This window comes from Saimiri boliviensis, chromosome 17, assembly GCF_048565385.1.
Source record: "Saimiri boliviensis isolate mSaiBol1 chromosome 17, mSaiBol1.pri, whole genome shotgun sequence".
NCBI lineage: Eukaryota > Metazoa > Chordata > Mammalia > Primates > Cebidae > Saimiri > Saimiri boliviensis.
Window position 1 is genome coordinate 58,689,363 of NC_133465.1, and position 20,348 is coordinate 58,709,710.

Here is a 20,348-nt window from a genome sequence, read left to right on the forward strand (position 1 = left end):
ACCTGAGGGCTGCTGTTTATGAAGCAGCCCCGGCAGCCCTGGGCCTTTCTCTCTTGCTTGCCTCCACACGATCTCATTGAGACTCACCTGCTACCTGTCCATGTCCTGATTGTCAAGCAAAATGATTAAAGATGATTCACTAATTAGTTCCTACTGGGGAGATATTGATTGTGTCTGTCACATTTTTTTCACAAACTATGTTTTATTTTATTTATTTATGATTACACTTTAAGTTCTGGGGTAGCCGTGCAGAACATGCACATTTGTTACATAGGTATACACGTGCTGCATCCATCACCCCATCATCAAGTCCTTCTATGCTTCCAATGGAGAAGGGGTGGGATTTTAAGCAACTCTGAAGTCCATTGGGGGAAACTCAGATCCCACCCCTTAGGCTGCCATATGCTCACTGGAAGGATCACATTGAGTACCCTGCAGAGTCAGAGGAGGAAATGCATACTTTCTATCATTGCTGTTTGCTATAAATTGATTTGGGTCTCTCCAAATCAGTACTGAAGCCCTAACCCCCACTGTGACTGTATTTGGAGATCAGGACTTTAAGGCAATAAGTTAAGTTTAAATAAGATCATAAGAGTGGAGTCTTAATCCACTAAATTTTTTTTTTTTTTTTTTTTTTTTTAGAGGCAAGGTTTTGCCATGTTGCCCAGGCTGGTCTCAAACTCCTGGGCTCAAGAGGTCCATCTGCCTAGGCCTCCCAAAGCACTAAGATTACAGGCACAAGCCACTGCACCTGACTTAGGATTGGTGTCTTTATAAGAAAAGGACACCAGGAGCATGCATGCACAGAAGAAAGCCATGTGATGACACAGTAAAAAGGTGGCTGACCCCAATCCAGAGAGGGAAGAGAGACTTCCTCAGAATTCAACTTCGCCCACACCTTGATCTTGGACTTCCGGCCTTCACAGCTTATTAGAAAATAAATGTCTGTTGTTCAAGCTACCTGGTCTCTGATACTCCATTATGGCAGCCTGAGCAGACTAATACACTTGCCATTTTGAAAACAAACTCTACTACAGATTAAAAATGTATTTTAAAAGTTTAGATCATTAAATTAATTCAAATTATTAATTAATTTCAAGCTTTTACATGTATATAGGGTAATTTGGGGTTTAAATTTCTTCCAAAAAGGCCTTTAGAAAACTTATAACCACAAACTGCTAAGAGGGATCTGGCCTTGGGAATAATTTATGATGATTGATTTATCATTAATTTGATTCTTGAATCAAAAGGCAATGACTTGGTGTTTTCTTTTTTGTGTAAGATGAGCTGACATTCACACTGTAGGCTGGGTCTCCCAGTTATGACTGCTTTGCTTTCTCACTTACTGTACATCGTACCATCCTGGGCTGGATGTGTGGCAATCCTTGCCATGTGGCAAGGCCACAGCTTACTAAACTGGCATCTGCACTTTGCAGCTCATGGCGGATGTCTATTGAGAGTAAAGACGGAAGAGAGTTATTAGAAAACGATCAAGATTTTGGAGTCTATTGGTCACTTTTGGACGCCTTGAAAGGTCTTGCCTGCCTCTCCTTCCCCAGGGTGAGAAGCAGAGCCCTAGAGAAAAGCCGGCAGGCCTTAGGAGGGTGGGTAATAATGACAGAAGGCCTCACATCTGTGCCAGGCTCAGGTTCAGAGACCAAGATGCAAAATGCTATAGGCTTTTTATACCTGCCCTAGAAATTACAACCAAAATGTCTAGCAGCCCAATTGAGTTTCAAGGAAGCTGCTTTGCTGAAGAACCTTGTATTCGTCCATTTTCACACTGCTAGTAAAGACATACCTGAGATTGGGTAATTTATAAAGGAAAGAGGTTTAATGGACTCATGCTTCCATGTGGCTGGGGAGGCCTCACAATCATGGTGGAAGGCGAAAGGCATGCCTCCCATGGTGGCAGCAGGCAAAGAGAAAATGAGAGCCAAGCAAAAAAGGAAAGCCCTTATAAAATCATCAGATCTCGTGAGACTTATTCACTAACTAGAGAACAGTATGAGGGAAACTACCCCCATGATTCAGTTTTCTCCCAGAGAAACAGAACCAACGGGATGCACACACACACACACACACACACACACACACACACACACACTCTCTCTCTCTCTCTCTCTCTCTCTCTCTCTTACACACACACACACACACACACACACACACACACACACACACACTGAAAACCTTTGGATTACAGGATTGCTGGGGCTGGCTGGGCATTTCTGGTACATCTGAGCTGGGGAAGGGAAAGCTGGAAACTTTTGAGCAGATCAGATCCTGCAATCCACAAGCAGAATTTTGTCTTCTTTGGGGAAACTTCTGTTTTGTCCATAAGGTCTTTCAATTGATTAGATGAGTCCTGTTCCAGTTATCAGTGATAACCTCTTTTACTTAATGTCAACTGATTGTAGATATTGATCACATCTGCAAAACATCTTCTTAGCAACATGAAGGTTAGAATTTGTATGACTAGCTGGGTGTTATGGCCTAGCCTGTCATCAAAATGTGAGATACTTTGAACTTTACATAATGAAGGACTTTCAAAATATATTTTTCTTTTGCTGAACTGAGAAGCCTAAAGAGGCTTGTTCTGCCTAAGAAAACAGCAGTCAGAGCCTGGGTGATCTTGCAGGGTGAGAGGAGGGATGAGAACAGAGCCGGAAAGCTACAGTGGCTGTGGTCAATGATTGAGGTAGGAAAAAGGAGCACCTGCCTTGGGAGGGTTTTGAAATGGGGATTTTAAGTTGGAGTTTAAAGATGCTTTGCTATGTGATAAGTGAGGCACTGTCTCTGCTACAGTTTCACAGAAAAATCTTTTAGACCAGGCATGGTGGCTCACACCTGTAGTCTCAGCACTTTGGGAAGTTGAGGTGGGTGGATCACTTGAGGTCAGGAGCTCAAGACCAGGCTGGCCAACATGGTGAAACCCCATTCAACTAAAATTACAAAAAAAAAATGTAGCCAGGCATGGTGGCATGTGCTTGTAGTCCCAGTTCCTTGGAAGGGTGAGGCAGGAGAATTGCTTGAACCTGGGTAGTGGAGGTTGTAGTGTGCCGAGATTGCTCCACTCCACTCCAGCCTGGAAGACACAGTGAGACTCTGTCTCAAAAAAACAAAATAAAACAAAAAACCCCCAAACTTCAGTAAACATCTTTCATTGTCTCCAGCACTCTTGGAGTGGACTTCACTCTTCATTTACTGATACGATTGTGTCACTATTATAAGGCAAGATCAGAGTAGCCTCAGGGCAATTACATTAGAGTTGCACGGGTTTACAGGAGTCAATGAATGAAGACCAGTATTGAAAACATTCCTGATTGCTATGTTTGGATTGCTATGTTATAGTCAAGGTTAGGTGGCAGTAAATCGAGAGGATGCCGATACCAGGAATGTGGATTACATACAGTCGGGAACAAAGATGAACAGCAAATAATAGATTTTCCTTAAGGGATGCTCTGATGAGCCTTGGTCACCTGACCTGAAGGTTCCAATTCAAACCTAATTACATTCCTTCCTTCAGCACCTATAAATTTTATTTTTAAAATTCCCCAGTATTAGAACACAGAAGTATATATTGTCTTGGTTCTTAAAGCAAAACTCTCTCAAAGTTAATTCTGAAGAAAAATAGGATGATTCTCTTGTTCATCTTATTTTCAGAATGACATAAATTTGGATTGTTAACTTTCAAATTGCCAAACCAGCTGGAGATGTGAACTTACTTGTCACTTACATGCAGCACTGAGAGGGAAAATACTAACGGAAGGATCAGACTCCTCTGGGTCAGACTCCTCCAGCCTCCAGTCAGTGTTATTAGAGACTTTCAACAGCTGCAGGAAGTCAACAACTTAATAAGAAACATCACAAATACCTAATTTTTTCAGCATGATCACAACACTAAATTCCCATATCAACAGAGAGACAAATACTGATTCAAGCAATGTGAATGAAAGCAGATGCTAGCTGGCCTCCTATTGTTAAATTGATTCGGAAATATAGGACATAGTTCCAAGGTAAGGCTATTCTTGGTTGTATATCAATTTAGTTAGGTGTTAAGAGGCAACTGTATAGCGCTAAATGCCCATATCAGAAAGTGGGAAAGATCTGAAATCAACACCCTAACATCACAATTAAAAGAACTAGAGAAGCAAGAGCAAACAAATCTAAAAGCTAGCAAAAGACAAGAAATAACTAAGATCAGAGCAGAACTGAAGGAGATAGAGACACAAAAAACCCTTCCAAAAAAAAAAAAAAATCAATGAATCCAGGAGCTGTTTTTTTTTAAAAATAACAAAATAGATAGACCACTTGCTAGACTAATAAAGAAGAGAGAGAAGAATCAAATAGATACAATAAAAATGATAAAGGAGATATTGTAATACTGGGGTTCAGGGGTTCAAGGTGCCCTCAGCTCCCCCGAGAGGATGTTTCTCCAGGTTCTTGGTCTCCTGCCCTCTCAAGAATGAGAGAGGGGACCACGGCATAGTGCACAGTAAATGCTGGACTCAAAAGTGTTTGTAGAAAGTGATTTATTTAGAGAGAAACAGGAGAAGGAGAGAGAAAGAAACAAGCTAACTCTCACACTGAGTGAGAGAATCCAGAAGGACGAAATCCAGGAGAGGAAAGCAGCTTCCACACTGAGTGGAAGGGAATAGAGAGCGAGATGGAGTTTAGGAGGAGAAGACAGGCTTCCATGAGAGAGTGTGGAAGGGGACTCCAGAGGGAAAATCCAGGATAGAGAAAAACAGCTTCCATGAAGCTGATTCAAGCAATGTGGAAGGGGATCTGAACATGGAGTCCAAAGGGGTGTGGAAGAAGCGGACTTTTAACCTGGAAGGCCCCTCCGCCACCTTCTCTAAGACCCCTGGCCAATGAAAGGAGTTCCTTAGAACTTCTGCTGGAGTGATTGACTGTTAGTTTCTTCCCACGAAACAGATTGTCCTGCAGTAACTAGTTGCATTTTCCTACTATCTAGCTTCTTCTAGTTCTTGACCACATTTTGAGGCTAAACCTAGAGCTTTCCCAACATTTCTGTGAACTCTTTACAGAAAAGCCTTTAACAGCTGGCAGAGTTGACTCCTATTATTTCAACCAAGATTGTTACACTGTCTACAAAATAATTCTTTGAGGCCGGGCGCAGTGGTTCATGCCTGTAATCCCAGTACTTTGGGAGGATGAGGCAGGTAGATCACGAGGTCAGGAGGTCGAGACCATCCTGGCCAGCATGGTGAAACCCCGTCTCTACTAAAAATACAAAAATTAGCCAGGCATTTGGCATGTGCCTGTAGTCCAGCTACTCAGGAGGCTAAGGCAAAAGAATAACTTGAACCCGGGAGGTGGAGGTTGCAGTGAGCCAAGACTGCCATTGCGCTCCAGCCTGGCAACAGAGCAAGACTCCATCTCAATAATAATAATAATAATAATATTAATAATTCTTTGAGGCTTTGGATTAGGAGTGGGACTCTTCTTGTGTTTCTGGTTTTGGCACCAAGGCATATATATATGTATTCATGGGTCATTTTGCAGAATAGTTGGCCTCTCTTTGCAGAAAGTTGTCAGAGAGAAAGGGAGATTTAATGTGTTGATGTACTTTGCTTTCTGGATTCAGGTTCTTTTTCTATAAACTGTACTATGTAGATTAAGGAAGGCAGAGGGTTTTATGTGCCCACTGACCCTTGTTGGTTCCTGTCTCCAGCCAGGAACACTTGTGATTTAAGCATTCTTGTGCTTTTCTTTTCCCAATGGGTATATTTTTATACCATGTGCTGGTCCAAATTCCTGGGTTCCTGGTAAGAACCACATGTTGCCTTGTTCTGTGTGTCTGCACTGGGTGTATTTTTTATGGTGCATGCCCATCTCTACCACTAGTTCCTATTGCTCATACAGTCATGATTTGTAATAAGCAACTCTGTTCCTCAACCCCAACTGCCCTAAAGAACTGCCCTCGTTGGAGCTGAGGGAGAGAGAAAACCCTTGGTAATGGGTCATGAGATAGGGCAAAACAGGCTCGCAGATTATCGTTGGCTTCTGGAAGGGCTTCTTCTTCAGATGCTGGGCTTCTTCCGGTGCTGGGCTTCTTCCATTTCTTCTCCCCAGCATCTTTTTGCTTTGGTGGTCAGACAACAATTTCGGTGGAGATTATATTCTGGACACTGCACTTGTAAGACTTCTTCCTTCAGCTGCATGAGCTATGTGTGAGGTGAGGAATGCCTTCACAGAGCCAACAAGTTCTTAAGTAGCTCACATTTTGCCAGGCTATCATGGGCATCGCCCTTGCATTCATAGGTTTGTAGACACTGAGGTATGTTAGAGAGTTAAGTTTCTCAGCCTTTCTATGCTGTGTACTTCTATGGCTCCTCCATTAAATTTCTTCCTGGTCTGCTTACTGCCTTGAATTGCATTCCCTGCCTCCAGTTATAGAGCTGTGGGTTTTTGCTGCCAGCTTCAATCTGGGATCGCCATCTCTTCCCACCTGTAATGATGCAGGTTCTGAAGCCTGAGTGTGCTGGAAAGCTCAAGGAAAGAAGGCCACATACTCACCAGTATACCCTAGCAGATACAGCAGCCCCGTTTCAAGAGGAAAATCTTCACAATGTCTTGTTTCTCAATTGTTTTTGGTCATTTTTTTTCAGTACCTCAAAATGATTTTCTTAAATAATTTAGTCCAGTTTTATGCTTGTTCTCTAGGAACAGGAATTATCTGACCTCAGGCTGCCTTTACTGGAAGTAGTCTTACAATTGTTTTGGCAAAGAAGACCAATGAATTTTTATAGGACTTTAAGTTCTCATATATGAGTGTTTATTATATTTCTCACAGAAAAAGTTACGTTGCTCTTGATAGAATGTCATCATTATGGAGTTATTTTCTAACCTACCTACAGGGACTGTTTTTTTAAAATTTCCTTTTTGTTTTGTAGAATGTTCCAGATTGATACAGCTCTCTCTCTAGAGGTCTTTTGCAGCTGCAGTGTTTTCAAGGATTCATTTGTTATGAAATCTGGCTGGCCAGAATAGGTTAATTCCTTTGAGATACAGCTGCAGTCATTTTTAATAGGAAAAAAAAAGACACTATTTTCTTTTAAAATCATTTGTACAAATGGAGTATAATTTTACACATTCCTAAAATTTTCTCCATCTTTTTCCACCTCTCATCATGTGTTTTGTTGGTATTGTTGTTTTAGTTTTTCTGTCATTTTACCCCTTTCCCAATAGTTTGGTTGTATTTTCTTAAAAATAAGCTATGTGAAATCCTTTTTATCAATCTGAGAGAGTATGAATAAAACAATGAGAACACTATGTTTCATAAATTCTTGTACGTGTAAGCTAAGAGGCACATTCATTATATGGGGCAACTGAGAGTTGTGGAATAACCAGTCTGCTTTCTGCATCTGGTACTTACAAAAATCTCAAGAGAGTAACTGAGAAAGAGCAAATAAACCCCTCAACCTGTGTTACTCAGTCTTTTAAAATCTGAGATCCCTTTAAATCAGAAAACATACTTTTCTTGGTGTTATGTGAAATGTAAAACAAAATATAACAACTTCAGTTAATTTGAGAATAATCTGTAAGTTTAAGAGTTTATCTCTCTCTCTCTCTCTCTTTTTTTTTTTTTTTTTTTTTTTGACAAGATGTCACTCCAGCCCAGGCTGGAGTGTGGTGGTACAATCTCGGCTCACTGTAGCCTCAAATTCCTGGGCTCAATCCATTCTCCCACCTCAGCCTCCCTAGTAGCTGGGACTACAGGCACACACCACGTGCCTGACTAATTTTTGTTATTTTTTTTGTAGAGATGTGGTTTTTGCCATGTTGCCCAGGCTTGTCTCAAACTCCCGAGCTCAAGTCATCTGCCCACCTTGGGCTCCCAAAGTGCTGGGATTACAAGCTTGAGCCACTGTGACTGTCCCAGCTTAATGTCTTTGACTCCCAATGGAGGAGTAGGTTTGAGTTCTAATATTGCCTCTTGGAACATTGCTCTACTTCTATTTTAATTCACAAATGTAATTAGATGTTCTGGAAAAGAAATGTAGCTAATTTGATTTAATGGCATCAAAGACTCAAATGCAATGAATGCATTGGGAGGGGCTGAGAACCCAGATCCTTACCTGCTCAAGTAAACTGTTAGATTACTACCAACTCTAGGCTGGGCACAGTGGCTCATGCCTGTAATCTCAGCAGTTTGGGAGGCCAAGGCAGGTGGATCACCTGAGGTCAGGAGTTCGAGACCAGCCTGGCCAACATGGTGAAACCCCATCTCTACAAAATACAAAATTAGCCAGGTGTGGTGGTTTGTGCCTATAATCCCAGCTACTCAGGAGGCTGAGGCAAAAGAATCATTTAAACCCGGGAGGCAGAAATTGCAGTAAGCAGAGATAGTGCCCTTGCACTACAGCCTGGATAAAAAAAGCAAAATTCCGTCTCAATAACAAACAAACAAACAAACAAAAAGATTACCACCAACTCTATACTTACCTATTATTGCCATCAAAAAGTGAGGAAATGATACCAGACTAAGTGCTTATTAATTCCTTGTTCTGAAGCCTTTGGAGTATACACTTAAGCAGCATGGTTTAATAAAAACACAAACAAGGCCGGGCGCGGTGGCTCAAGCCTGTAATCCCAGCACTTTGGGAGGCCGAGGCGGGTGGATCACGAGGTCGAGAGATCGAGACCATCCTGGTCAACATGGTGAAACCCCGTCTCTACTAAAAATACAAAAAAATTAGCTGGGCATGGTGACACATGCCTGTAATTCCAGCTACTCAGGAGGCTGAGGCAGGAGAATTGCCTGAACCCAGGAGGCGGAGGTTGCGGTGAGCCAAGATCGCGCCATTGCACTCCAGCCTGGGTAACAAGAGCGAAACTCCGTCTCAAAAAACAAACAAACAAACAAACAAACAAACAAACAAAAGCAGCATTAGTCTGGATTATCAGAAGTAATTTGCATAGTGGTTTTGAGTGGAGAAAAAATAATCCTCTTATAGTTTTACCTTAAATTGGAATATTTATGTAAATTGCATCATTAGCTCTTCATCAGTAGTATTAGAGGCCTTTCCTGCTTTTGTAAGTTCGAACTTCTCAAACTTTCGTTCTTCTAGAGAGCTCTGGCAAATTTTTGCTGTGATTCAAAATGGCAGCCAATCAGCTCCCTCCCGCTCCAGCCTGGGATCCTTTGGCCCCATCCTGTCATCTCCAGGGCTCATTCTCTTCCTTTCTGCATTCTTTGCCAACACTCTGTTTCTGCCCTGCTAGAATTTCTTAGAAGAGCCAGGCTTTTTACCTTTCTGAACTGCAGAATCCCTGTTCCTGAGACACAACAGTATTGAGATTACACCAGGTAATGACCCAAATAATAATCTTGCAGGATGCAAGATTGGATTCAGGAACAACAAGGTGGAGGCTAATGCAGAAATCAGGGTGACAGAGGATGGCAGTTTGGACTAGGGTCGTAGCAGCAGATAAAAAGAAGTAAATAGATTTGGGATATCTCTTGAAAGCAAAGTCAACAGTACCATTGGATCACCTGAGGGGAATCGGGGACAGAGAAAGAAAGAAGCTCCCCTAGCTTGGCAACTAGGGTGTTGCTATTTACTGAGATGGAGAAGACAAAGGGAAATTTGAAGATTTCTATTTTGGACACATTTTCTTTGAAATGCCAACCAGATATTCAATAGGAAAAGAAACCATCCAAGGGGTTGGATAGATGAGTGAGGCTCAAAAGAAAGGTCTGGCTGGTATTTGAAAGTTCTGTTTTATTTAAAAGATTGGATTTCAAATTTTCTCCCACCCTCCTTCCTGTGTGCTTTCCAGTATTGCAGAGGACTGGAATTTAAAGTGACACAAAGCCTCCTCTCCTTAGTTTCAGAACGACCACAACCATTCCAGGGAGTCAGGTTTCAAAACAAAGCCAAAATAACTGGAACTTCTAGCATTTGCTGTGTTTCACCCTTAGTAGTTCTTTGACTGGTGGCAGCAAAACAACTTCAGCCAAGGTAGAACTGTGGCCAGGCACAGTGGCTTATGCCTGTAATTCCAGCAGTTTGGGAGACCAAGGAGGTGGATTGCCTGAAGTCAGAAGTAAGAGACCAGTTTGGACAACATGGTGAAATCCCATCTCTACTAAAAATACAAAAATTAGCCGGGCATGGTGGTGTACACCTGTAGTCCCAGCTACTCGGGAGGCTGAGGCAGGAGAATAGCTTGAACCTGGGAGGCAGAGGTTGCAGTGAGCTGAGATCGCGCCACTGCACTCCAGCCTGGGTGACAGAGCAAGACTCCATCGAATAAAAAAACAGAACTTGGATACACGCTACCTCTCAATCCCAGCACCAAGACTTCAATCACTCAGGCTCCCAAAGTCTAAACCTTCAACTCCGGAACATCTATTTAGTTTATGGGTAAACCTTGTTTTATTGCACTTCCCAGACGTTGTGTTTTTTACAAATTGACGTTTTGTGGCAACTTTGTATAGAACGAGTCTATCAGGACTGTTTTTCCAATTGCATAGGCTCACTTCATGGCTTTGTCTCACATTTTGGTAATTATAGCAATATTTTAAACCTTTAAATTATTATTATATCTGTTATGATGATCTGTGATCAGTGATCTTTGGTGTTACTATTGCAATTGTTTGGGCCACTACAAACCATACCTAGGTAAGACAGCAAACTTAATAAATTCATGTTTTCTGACTGCTCCACTGACTGGCTAGTCCCTTATCTCTCTTCCTCTCTTTGGGCCTCCCCATTCCCTGAGATACAACGATATTGAGATTAGGCCAGATAATACCCTACATGGCCTCTAAATGTTTAAGTTAGTGCAAGAGTCACATGTCTCTCACTCTAATCATAAGATTAGTGAAGAAGTCCTGTTGAACGCTGAGATAGGTTGAAAGCTCAGCCTCTTGTGCCAAACAGTTAGCAAATTTGTGAATGCAAAAGAAAAGTTCTTGAAGGAAATTGTAAGTGCTATTCCACTGAACATACGAATGAGTAAGCAAAATAGCTTTATTGCCAATGTGGAGAAAGTTTTAGGGGTTTGGATAGAAGACCAAATCAACCACAACATTCTCTGAAACCAAAGCCTAAACCAGAGCAAGGCTCTAATTCTCTGCAGTTCTATGAAGGCTGAGAACAGGTCAGGAAGCTGCAGAAGTAAAATTGGAAGCTAGCAGAGTTTGGTTCATGAGGTTTAAGGAAAGAAGCCATTTCCATAATGTAAGAGTGCAAGGTGAAGCAGCACTAATATAGAAGCTGCAGCAAGTTATCCAGAAGATCTAGTTTTTCAATGTAGATGAAATAGCCTTCTATTGGAAGAAGCTGCCATCTAGGACTTTCCCATAGCTAGAAAAAAAAAGTCAAAGTCTGGCTTCAGAGTTTCAAAGGACAGGCTGACTCCTGTTTGGTGATAATCTCACTGGTAGCTTAAGTTGAAGCCAGTACTCAATTACCCTCAAAAAATTCTCAGGCCCTAAAGAATGATGCTAAATTTACTCTGCCTGTGCTCCATAAATGAAACAACAAAGCCTGGATGACAGAACATCTGTTGACAGCATGGTTCACTGAATATTTTAAGCCCACTGTTGAGATCTACTACTCAGAAAAAAATGATTCTTTTCAAAACACTATTGCTTATTGGTAATGCACTTGGTCAGTCAAGAGCTCTGATGGAGATATACAAGGAGATGAATGTTGCTTTCATGCCTGCTAACACAACAGCTATTCTGCAGCCCATGGATCAAGAAAAATTTTGACTTTCATGTCTTATTAGTTAAGAAAGACATTTTATAATGCTATAGCTGCCATAGATAATTTTTCTTTTGATGGAGCTTGGCAAAATAAATGAAAACTTTCTGGAAAGGATCCATCAGTCTAGATTAATTACATTTCACAATAATAACAAATACCAACATTAACAGGAGTTTAGAAGAAGTTGATTCTAACTGTCATGGATGACTTTGAGGGGTCCAAGATGTGATGGAGGAAGTTACTGCAGATGTGGTGAAAATAGCAAGATAACTATAATTAGAAGTGAAGCCTGAAGATGTGACTCAATTGCTGCAATCCCATGATAAACTTGAATGGAGAAGGAGATGCTTCTTATGGATGACCAAGAAGTAGTTTCTTGAAGTGGAATTTACTCCCAATGAGGATACTGTGAATGTAGTTGAAGTAACACAAAGGATTTTGATTATATAAACTTAATTGATAAAGCAGCAGCAAGGTTGGAGATGATTGAGTCCACTTTTGAAATACATTCTACTGTGGATAAAATGCTATCAAACAGCATTGCATGAGACAGAGAGATCTTTTTGTGAAAGGAAAAGCCAATTGATGCAGCAAATTACACTGCTGTCTTATTTTAAGAAATTGCAACAGCCACCCCAGCCTTCAACAATCAACACCCTGATCAGTCATAGCCATAAACATTGAGGCAAGACCTTCTACCAGCAAAAAGATTATGATTTGCTAAAGGATCAGATGATTGTTAGCATTTTTTAAAGGAATAAAGTCCTTTTTCATTAGGATATGTGCATTGTTTTCTCTTTTTGCACATAATGCTATTAAACACTCAATAAACTAGAGTATGGACATAAATTTCATATATATTGGGAAACAAAAGAAATTGTGTAACTTGCTTTATTTTGATATTAACCTTATTGTAGTGGTCTGGAATGGATCTCACAATAGTTTCAAGGTCTGTCTGTAGGTCTCATCTATATTTTTCTTGGTTGTGAGAAGGATCAGGACACAAATTATAAATTATCAGAAAAGAGTAAGGACATTCTTTTGGAATTCTGGAATTTATAAAACAGAACATTAAGTCTCTCATCTTTCAAAATCTTGCTGTTTGCTCTGTATTGTGTGGTGGTGATGGTTTACTTTCTTCTTTCAATTCTTTCACAGCTGGGAATGATCTTATATGAAGGAGGAAAAGGACGCCTCTTGAGGCACTCAATTCCCACCATTTGAAAACATTGCATATCATATCTTCTCTGTTTTGTTTAGCATCTCTTGTTCAACATGATATACTTCTTGGCCTCTCTGGGATCTTAGATGATGGTACATATTTTTTTAATTGCAGGAAAAATCCTCCCCTATAGTTTTAGTTCAATAAAATCTTTGAAAGACTGCTGAAATTGACATAGGCCTAGAGAGAAGGAGAGGTAAGAAACATGAAAGCAGAAAAGCAATTTAAAGCACAGAAACTGGAATAAGCAGGAGCCCAGGACAGAGAAACAGAAACCATGTTTCCTTGACCCTAGTTTACCTGGTTGAAAAGTGAAGAGTTGGTTCAATAGGCATCAGAATTGTTTCTACCATGCCAATAAATTAATTTTAGTTGAACATATCTTTCAAATATTATTTGGTATAGAGTCTATAGAACCAGAGTAAAAAGAAAACAAAGAGAAATTAAAAGAATTTTATAAAATATGAGAAAAAATGAAAGATGGTATAAGGTTGGTCATAAGAAGAAAAAGGAATTGCCTTTTACACAATAATATGTTTCCTGCCTTTTGCAGCCTATAAGAATAACTAGCTGTGACATGTTGGGGGTAATATAATGCTTTCAGTTACAGATTTTCTCATTGGCCTCTGAAATGTAAATATCTGCCAGCCAGTGATCACCTTTTTACAGTTCACCATGCTCTGTATGGTTCTAGGTTTGTAATAATGGGTTTTCTTTGCAGATATATCAGGTGACATCAGCACCAGACCTTGGGTCCACGTAAAGCCACGTGAAGAGTTGGGCGAGTTTTCCTTGCAAAAGAGCGGGTACAAAACATGAGCTAATTTGACAGAGTTATCAGTCTCATTTTTCCAAAAATATGGTTGTCTATGATATCAATGCTGGTCAGATCCACAGGTTGAATAAATATCCTTCTGGGTGCTGAAACTCTGCCTGCCCCAGGATCTCTCTCCCACTGATCTGCCAAGTACCTTCAGATAACAAAGACTGAGCTAGTTTGTACTGTTTCTTTGGATGACAGCATAAATTATTCTACTGAAATAAATCTGTTTAGTGCATTATTTGTAGACATTTCAGTTGGCCCTTGGGAAATGATGTTTAAAAAAAAAAAGGTACATTTTCATGTGTCTGTGAAGAACTGAGGGAATAGGAGCAGGAAGGGAACCGTCCAAGATGTGAGAGAACTTGGAGTTCTGGTAACAGGCAGGGATCTGCTTAGTGCTGCTATTGCTTTTGTCATTGTTAGTTGCTATGGTCACTCTCTGAAGTGCGTACTGATGTCTCCATTTTCCGGGTGATGCAACAAAGCCTGCATAGATGGTAAATGGTGGATCCCAAATTAAATCTAGGTCAAGATCTTAATCACTGTGCCCTTCAACGACATTTACTACAGGTAAAAAAATGAGTTTTAGTCCTCTATTGTTTCCCAGAAGAAAGGATGTGCAAGAAGCTGGCAGAGAAAGCTCAGACTTATCTCCCTGACTCAGAAAGTCTTGCTTAATTATATTTTACACATGTAGATGATCATATGTCTTGTATTTTTAAAGGATTCTTCTAAGAAATGTTTCTGCTTTCCACCACTTTTTACTGCCTTAATCATGGTGTGGTGTTTTCTTTGTTTACATTTTGGTGGCAGGTGGATTCAAGCAGCAAACTAGCTCTAATTGCTATTTATAAATATTCTTTAATCTTCCCAAGTGTTTACATTTGTCTTCCTAATTTGATTATAAGCATTTCAAAAAGAAGAACTATTCATCCAATTCATATTGAGTTCCCCAAAAAGAGTTTGGTAAATGCTTGGAAGCATAATGGGCTAATGGAAAATGTACGAACTTTAGATTTAAGAGGAAATCCACTTGGTTCTGCCTCTTAGAGAATGCCCATGGTAATGACATAATTTTGCTATTATTGATCCTAAACAACCTCAAGATAAGTAGAAATTGTGGTCTTATTTTTTTTTTAAATTTTTTGCTTTTTTTAAAAAATTGTACTTTAGGTTCTGGGGTACCTGTGCAGATCATGCAGGATTGTTGCATAGGTTCATACATGGCAAGGTGGTTTGCTGCCTCCATCCACCCATCACCTATATCTGGTATTTCTCCCCATGTTATTCCTCCCCACCCTCTCCACCCCCTGCTGTCCCTCCCCCAGCTCCCCACAATTGACCCCAGTGTGTGATGCTTTCCTCCCTGTGTCCGTGTGTTCTCATTGTTCAACACCTGCCTGTGAGTGAGAACATGCGGTGTTTGATTTTCTGTTCTTGTGCCAGTTTGCTGAGAATGATGGTTTCCAGATTCATCCACATCCCTATGAAGGACACAAACTCATTGTTTTTTATGGCTGCATAGTATCTCATGGTATATATTTGCCACATTTTCCTTATCTAGTCTATCATTGACAGACATTTGGGTCTTATTTTTAAAAACAATAGTCTTAATGCAAATTTCACACACACACACACACACACACACACACACACACACACACAATTATGATGTTTTAAGATTCGCTATCCATATAATCTCCATACTATTCAAGATAGTGTTATTAGAAGTTAAACCAGTAAAAGTGTAGATCTTTTGAAATAGGTATAAATCTTATCAGAATATAAGAAGGATTTATGACTCTGGAATAACATATTCAAAGTGCTGAAAGAAAAAAAAGAAACTGAACCAGACATTTGATATCTAGCCTACATACTTACTCTTCAAATGTGAAATCAGAAAAAAAACATTTTCAGATAAAAAGAAACTGAGATGATTTTTTGCCAATAGACCTGCTATAAAACAAAACAAAAACTTAAAGGACATTATTTCATCTGAAGGTAAATGAGACTAGATGTCATTTCAGATCTTTAGGAAGAAATGAAGAACACCAGGCATTGTAAAAATATAAGCCAATAAAATAGATGATACATATATATACTTTTTGTTTTCTTAATTTTGTTGAAATAAGATGGCTTTTTAAAGCAAAACATATAACATCATATTGACGGTTTTTATAACATACATAGTTGAAATATATAACAAGATGTAGTGCAAGGATGGGAATAAATTGAAATATACTATTGCAGAAGTTCTTTGTTATGCAAGAAGAAAGTCAGTATCAACTCTAAATAGTGGCATAAGTTTAATATGTGTTGTAATTCCCAAAGCAACCACTAAAATGTATGCGAAGAGAATCTGCTAGAAAGCCAATAGAAAAATCAAAATTGGGCCGGGCGCGGTGGCTCAAGCCTGTAATCCCAGCACTTTGGGAGGCCGAGGCGGGTGGATCACGAGGTCGAGAGATCGAGACCATCTTGGTCAACATGGTGAAACCCCGTCTCTACTAAAAATACAAAAAACTAGCTGGGCGTGGTGGCGCGTGCCTGTAATCCCAGCTACTTAGGAGGCTGAGGCAGGAGAATTGCCTGAGCCCAGGAGGCGGAGGTTGCAGTGAGCAGAGATCGCGCCATTGCACTCCAGCCTGGGTAACAAGAGCGAAACTCCGTCTCAAGGAAAAAAAAAAAAAAAAAAAAAAGAAAAATCAAAATTGAATGCTAGTAAAAGGCACAACAGGAATAAAACAAGGCAACAGTAATAACTACAATATCAGAAAAAAAGACAAAAATATTAAATGATATAATCATATCAATAATTATATTAAATGTAAATGAACTTAACATTTTGATCAGAAAATAAACTACTAATACTTGATATAAAAGCAAGAACCAAGTATACGTTGTGTATAAGAGAAACATTTGAACTACAAAGACACAAATAGACTAAAGGTAAACACATGGAAAAAGATATACCATGAACAAGATAGCCAGGAGAAAGCTGCAGTAACTATATTAATATTAAAAATAGACTTCAAGATAAGGAAGGACACTACAAATGATAAAAGAGTCTGTGCATTAGGAAGATATAACAATGTATATTTGCCTAATAACATTGTGAAAATATGTAAACCAAAATCTGTGACAGCAAAATAAGGATAAGCAGACAAATCCACAAGTGTGGATAGAGACTTTACAACGCTAAGTAGCTGACAGAATAATCAGATCTAATAAGAGACATAGTCTAAATGACACTGTCAATGACTTTATCCTAATTGATATTTATGGAACACTAAAACAATAACATTTTAAAAAGTGCATCTATATAGATATGCATAGTTAACACTCAGTATTTGTGCTCTGAGATGCCTAGTGAGGTCTGATTACATAAAAATTAAATAATACAAATAATGGTGAGAGGAAGGAATTTTCAGCAAAGGGTCTGAGAGAACTCTGATATCAGAGCTTGTTGAATGCTGGATGGGCTAATTACCAGTTGAGTGAACTTGATTAAATTACTTATCCTCTTTGAACATAGATTTGCATGTCTAAAAATAAGAAGAGTTTAATTCCTGAAATCCACCCCAACTAGACAATGGAATACACAAAGGCTTGACAGGGTTATAGGATTTACTCCAAATGTTTATCTAAAAAAGGACAACTGAGACATATTTCTTAGGATTCCAAATCCCAGCATATTTCTATATAACACAAAAGTTGAATTAGATAGGCAAACTGAAGCCCAGGCAAATAGAAATATGATTATTCTTTTCTATGTTAACTGTCTGGTTTTATAATTACAAACATGAAAAGGTGCACTATCAGAAAGTATGTAGAGTTAGTGTTTCATTTTTATACTTGGTAAACAAGGGTAATAATTAGGCTAATATCCCAAACATTAGCTCAAATATTAGTATAGCAGAAAATCCTATTATGATGGTCTTAAAGTCCAGTAATCATGTTTACATTAGAAATTATTTTAAATGAAATTTGTAAATAGGAGGCCACTGAGTTAAGAAAAAGACACATGAAATAGAAAACATATTTCAAAACTACATATATGAGATTTATTTCACATTTTCTACCTATTCAGTCATGTGACTTATTGGTACATTTGTGAACTTCCTGAAACCCAATGACAATATCCACAAAAGATCAGTTAAATATAGACATCACTAAAGTCTAGATTTAAAAGTTCAATGAAAATGGCACACAGTTGGCTTACAGAAATAAAAAGTACAGTATATTTCAAACAGTAGGTTTCTGGTTTTCAGTTTATGTCTATATCATGGTGTTACCTGTGGATATGTTATCAACCATATTGATATTAGATACTATGACCCATGACATTTAGTATTTTTAGCAATAGGAAGCACATTTAAATCTATTTCAAAAAGTATGTCACATTAAATTCTTAGGAAAACATCAACTTTACCAAGTATCAAACACCATAAACATATGAATTTCTCAGTCTAGGTTAGAAAAAAAGTGCTTTAAGATTTTTATTAAAAAATTCAAACAGAATTTGTTTATCATACCTAGAAACTTACATGACCTTATAAAAGTAAATTTATTTATTCGGTATTATTCAGAAAAATGGAACCAGGGTGGCCGGCAGAGATACAGAGGCTGTGAGAGGAGGTTGGCTTAGTCAAATGCCTCTGTCCACGATGTCATGGCACTTACCCAGCACTTCCCTCCTCCTCCCACCACCTGAAGAATCATTTCAGTACTTATAATATAGTTTCTAAAAATAGAATATTGATGCTATAAAATAAATGTATTAAAAAAGAACACCATGGGCTAAAACAGGAATACAGAATTTGGGCTTTTAAGACTCTTCCTGGGGAAGGAGCTTCCACTTCACTGAGGGATCAAAGTCCTCCTCAAAATTACCCAGCTCCTGCTCCTTGGAGAGCTCCAGGAAAACCTGAAAGGGAGGAAAGAAATAAAGAGTGAACAATGCCCTATTGCCTCTGCAGCTCTGAGTGAATGCATTATACACATATTCCATGGATGATACGGAATCACGAAAAATGACCCACCTGCTCCAGAGTAGACTGTGAGAGGCTATACTCCTCTAGGTCGAAGCTCTGTTTAACTGCATAGGGATGAACATGTATGAGGAGTTACATATTTCACATCTAGAGGTCTGATAAATCAGCATATAGTACAAATGATACATTTAAAAAATCTTTAATTAATAGGTTAAGGTAATATTCATTCATGTCTTAAGTACATCATTCAGTTAAAATACACCAATGCATTTACTTAGGTTTGGGGGAAAAAAAAGTGCTTGAATTATGCTTGTATGTTGTGCAGTTTTTGTGAACTGTATTTAAAGGAGGAAATGATACTAAGTAAGCTTTCTTTCTTACATGTGAGCCAGTGGGTTTTGTACATTCAACACAGAAAGAGGGGGAAGGCAGACACATTTTTAAAAAGGCTAGCATCCGAAGATGACAGAGAAGGATTTGTGAGGTTTGTTAGAGAGCAGGTATCTTCATGGACCTCTATCCAAAACCATTGCAGCTTTCCCTGAATGGTTTGGAAACTGCTTTTATTGACCAAAATAGACTGAGCTCTAGTAGGAGCTCAGACTGGAAATATGCCACCAAAAGTCTCAGGTGAGTATTGGGTTTGGTGCCAACCTGGAGAGTGCTATGAATGACCATGTGGCCCAGAAAGTTGGGGTGCTCAGATCCATCAGATAATGAAAAGAAGATGCATCACTGTGACCACAGATGCTCTGAAGGAGAGCATCAAACAATTCCTGATGCTCTAGGAAGTTAGACAATTTCTCTAGAACCAGAATATCTGAATCTCTTCCTTAGGGCAGGGGATAAGGAAACAAAGACATGTCACTGAGAAGCGACAATGAAAACAGTATAGTGAGAGAGTTCTGACTAGCACAGTTCAGAGTAGCAGAGTTAATGAGCTAGAATTGCAAGGAAAACATGAACCTGTGAAGACAGATGCAGGGCAATTAGTTTTAAAATGTGACAGATGCTAGAAGATTGTTTCAATGACCAGACAGGAGTTAGTTTCTTAATATACAGCCTAATACAGTAAAATAATATGCTGGTCTATGGAAAATTTAATTTTAAATATGTATGCATAGACGTCCCAAAAGAAATTTTTCTTACATGCATATATAACTGAGTTTTGACTTAGGTTGTACCAATGTATGTGCAAAAATACACGAGAAAAATCCACAAAGTAAAAGTGAAATCACTCTCATTATTCTCTGCCACAGACACAGATAATCTCTCTATCTCCTTGCTTTTTTTTTTGGTCTTCCTAAAATTAAATTTGAAACTGTAACTTGAAAATTTAATGCATTTTGTCATGTTTCATTTTTGTCATCGCTATGGATTATTTTATAATTTGAAATTATCTTCTTTCCAGGGTTTTATTTCAAAATTATGTTTCTTACCCTTCTCTAATTTGAAGAAAGTTTGGGCTAAAGGTCGCACATCTTCCACTGGCAACTTATAAACCATCAGAGAGGAGTACCTGAGAGAAGAGGAGAGGAAAGGAGAGTGATGCCACCCATGGC

General features: G+C 39.1%; 1 protein-coding gene across 3 annotated transcripts in view; it reads right to left on the reverse strand.

Moving 5' to 3' along the window:
• Positions 1 to 17,833: 17,833 nt before the first annotated feature.
• Positions 17,834 to 20,348, reverse strand: part of ABCA8 (ATP binding cassette subfamily A member 8) — a 98,610-nt gene continuing 96,095 nt past the window's right edge. For all 3 annotated transcript variants that reach the window (XM_010342488.3, XM_003931788.4, XM_074388907.1), the window contains 3 exons: positions 20,226 to 20,305; positions 18,835 to 18,890; positions 17,834 to 18,719 (listed from right to left, as the gene is read on the reverse strand). In XM_010342488.3, the coding sequence (XP_010340790.1) occupies positions 18,621 to 18,719; positions 18,835 to 18,890; positions 20,226 to 20,305 (235 nt within the window). In that variant the 3' untranslated portion in view covers positions 17,834 to 18,620. The remainder of the gene's footprint in view (positions 18,720 to 18,834; positions 18,891 to 20,225; positions 20,306 to 20,348) is intronic.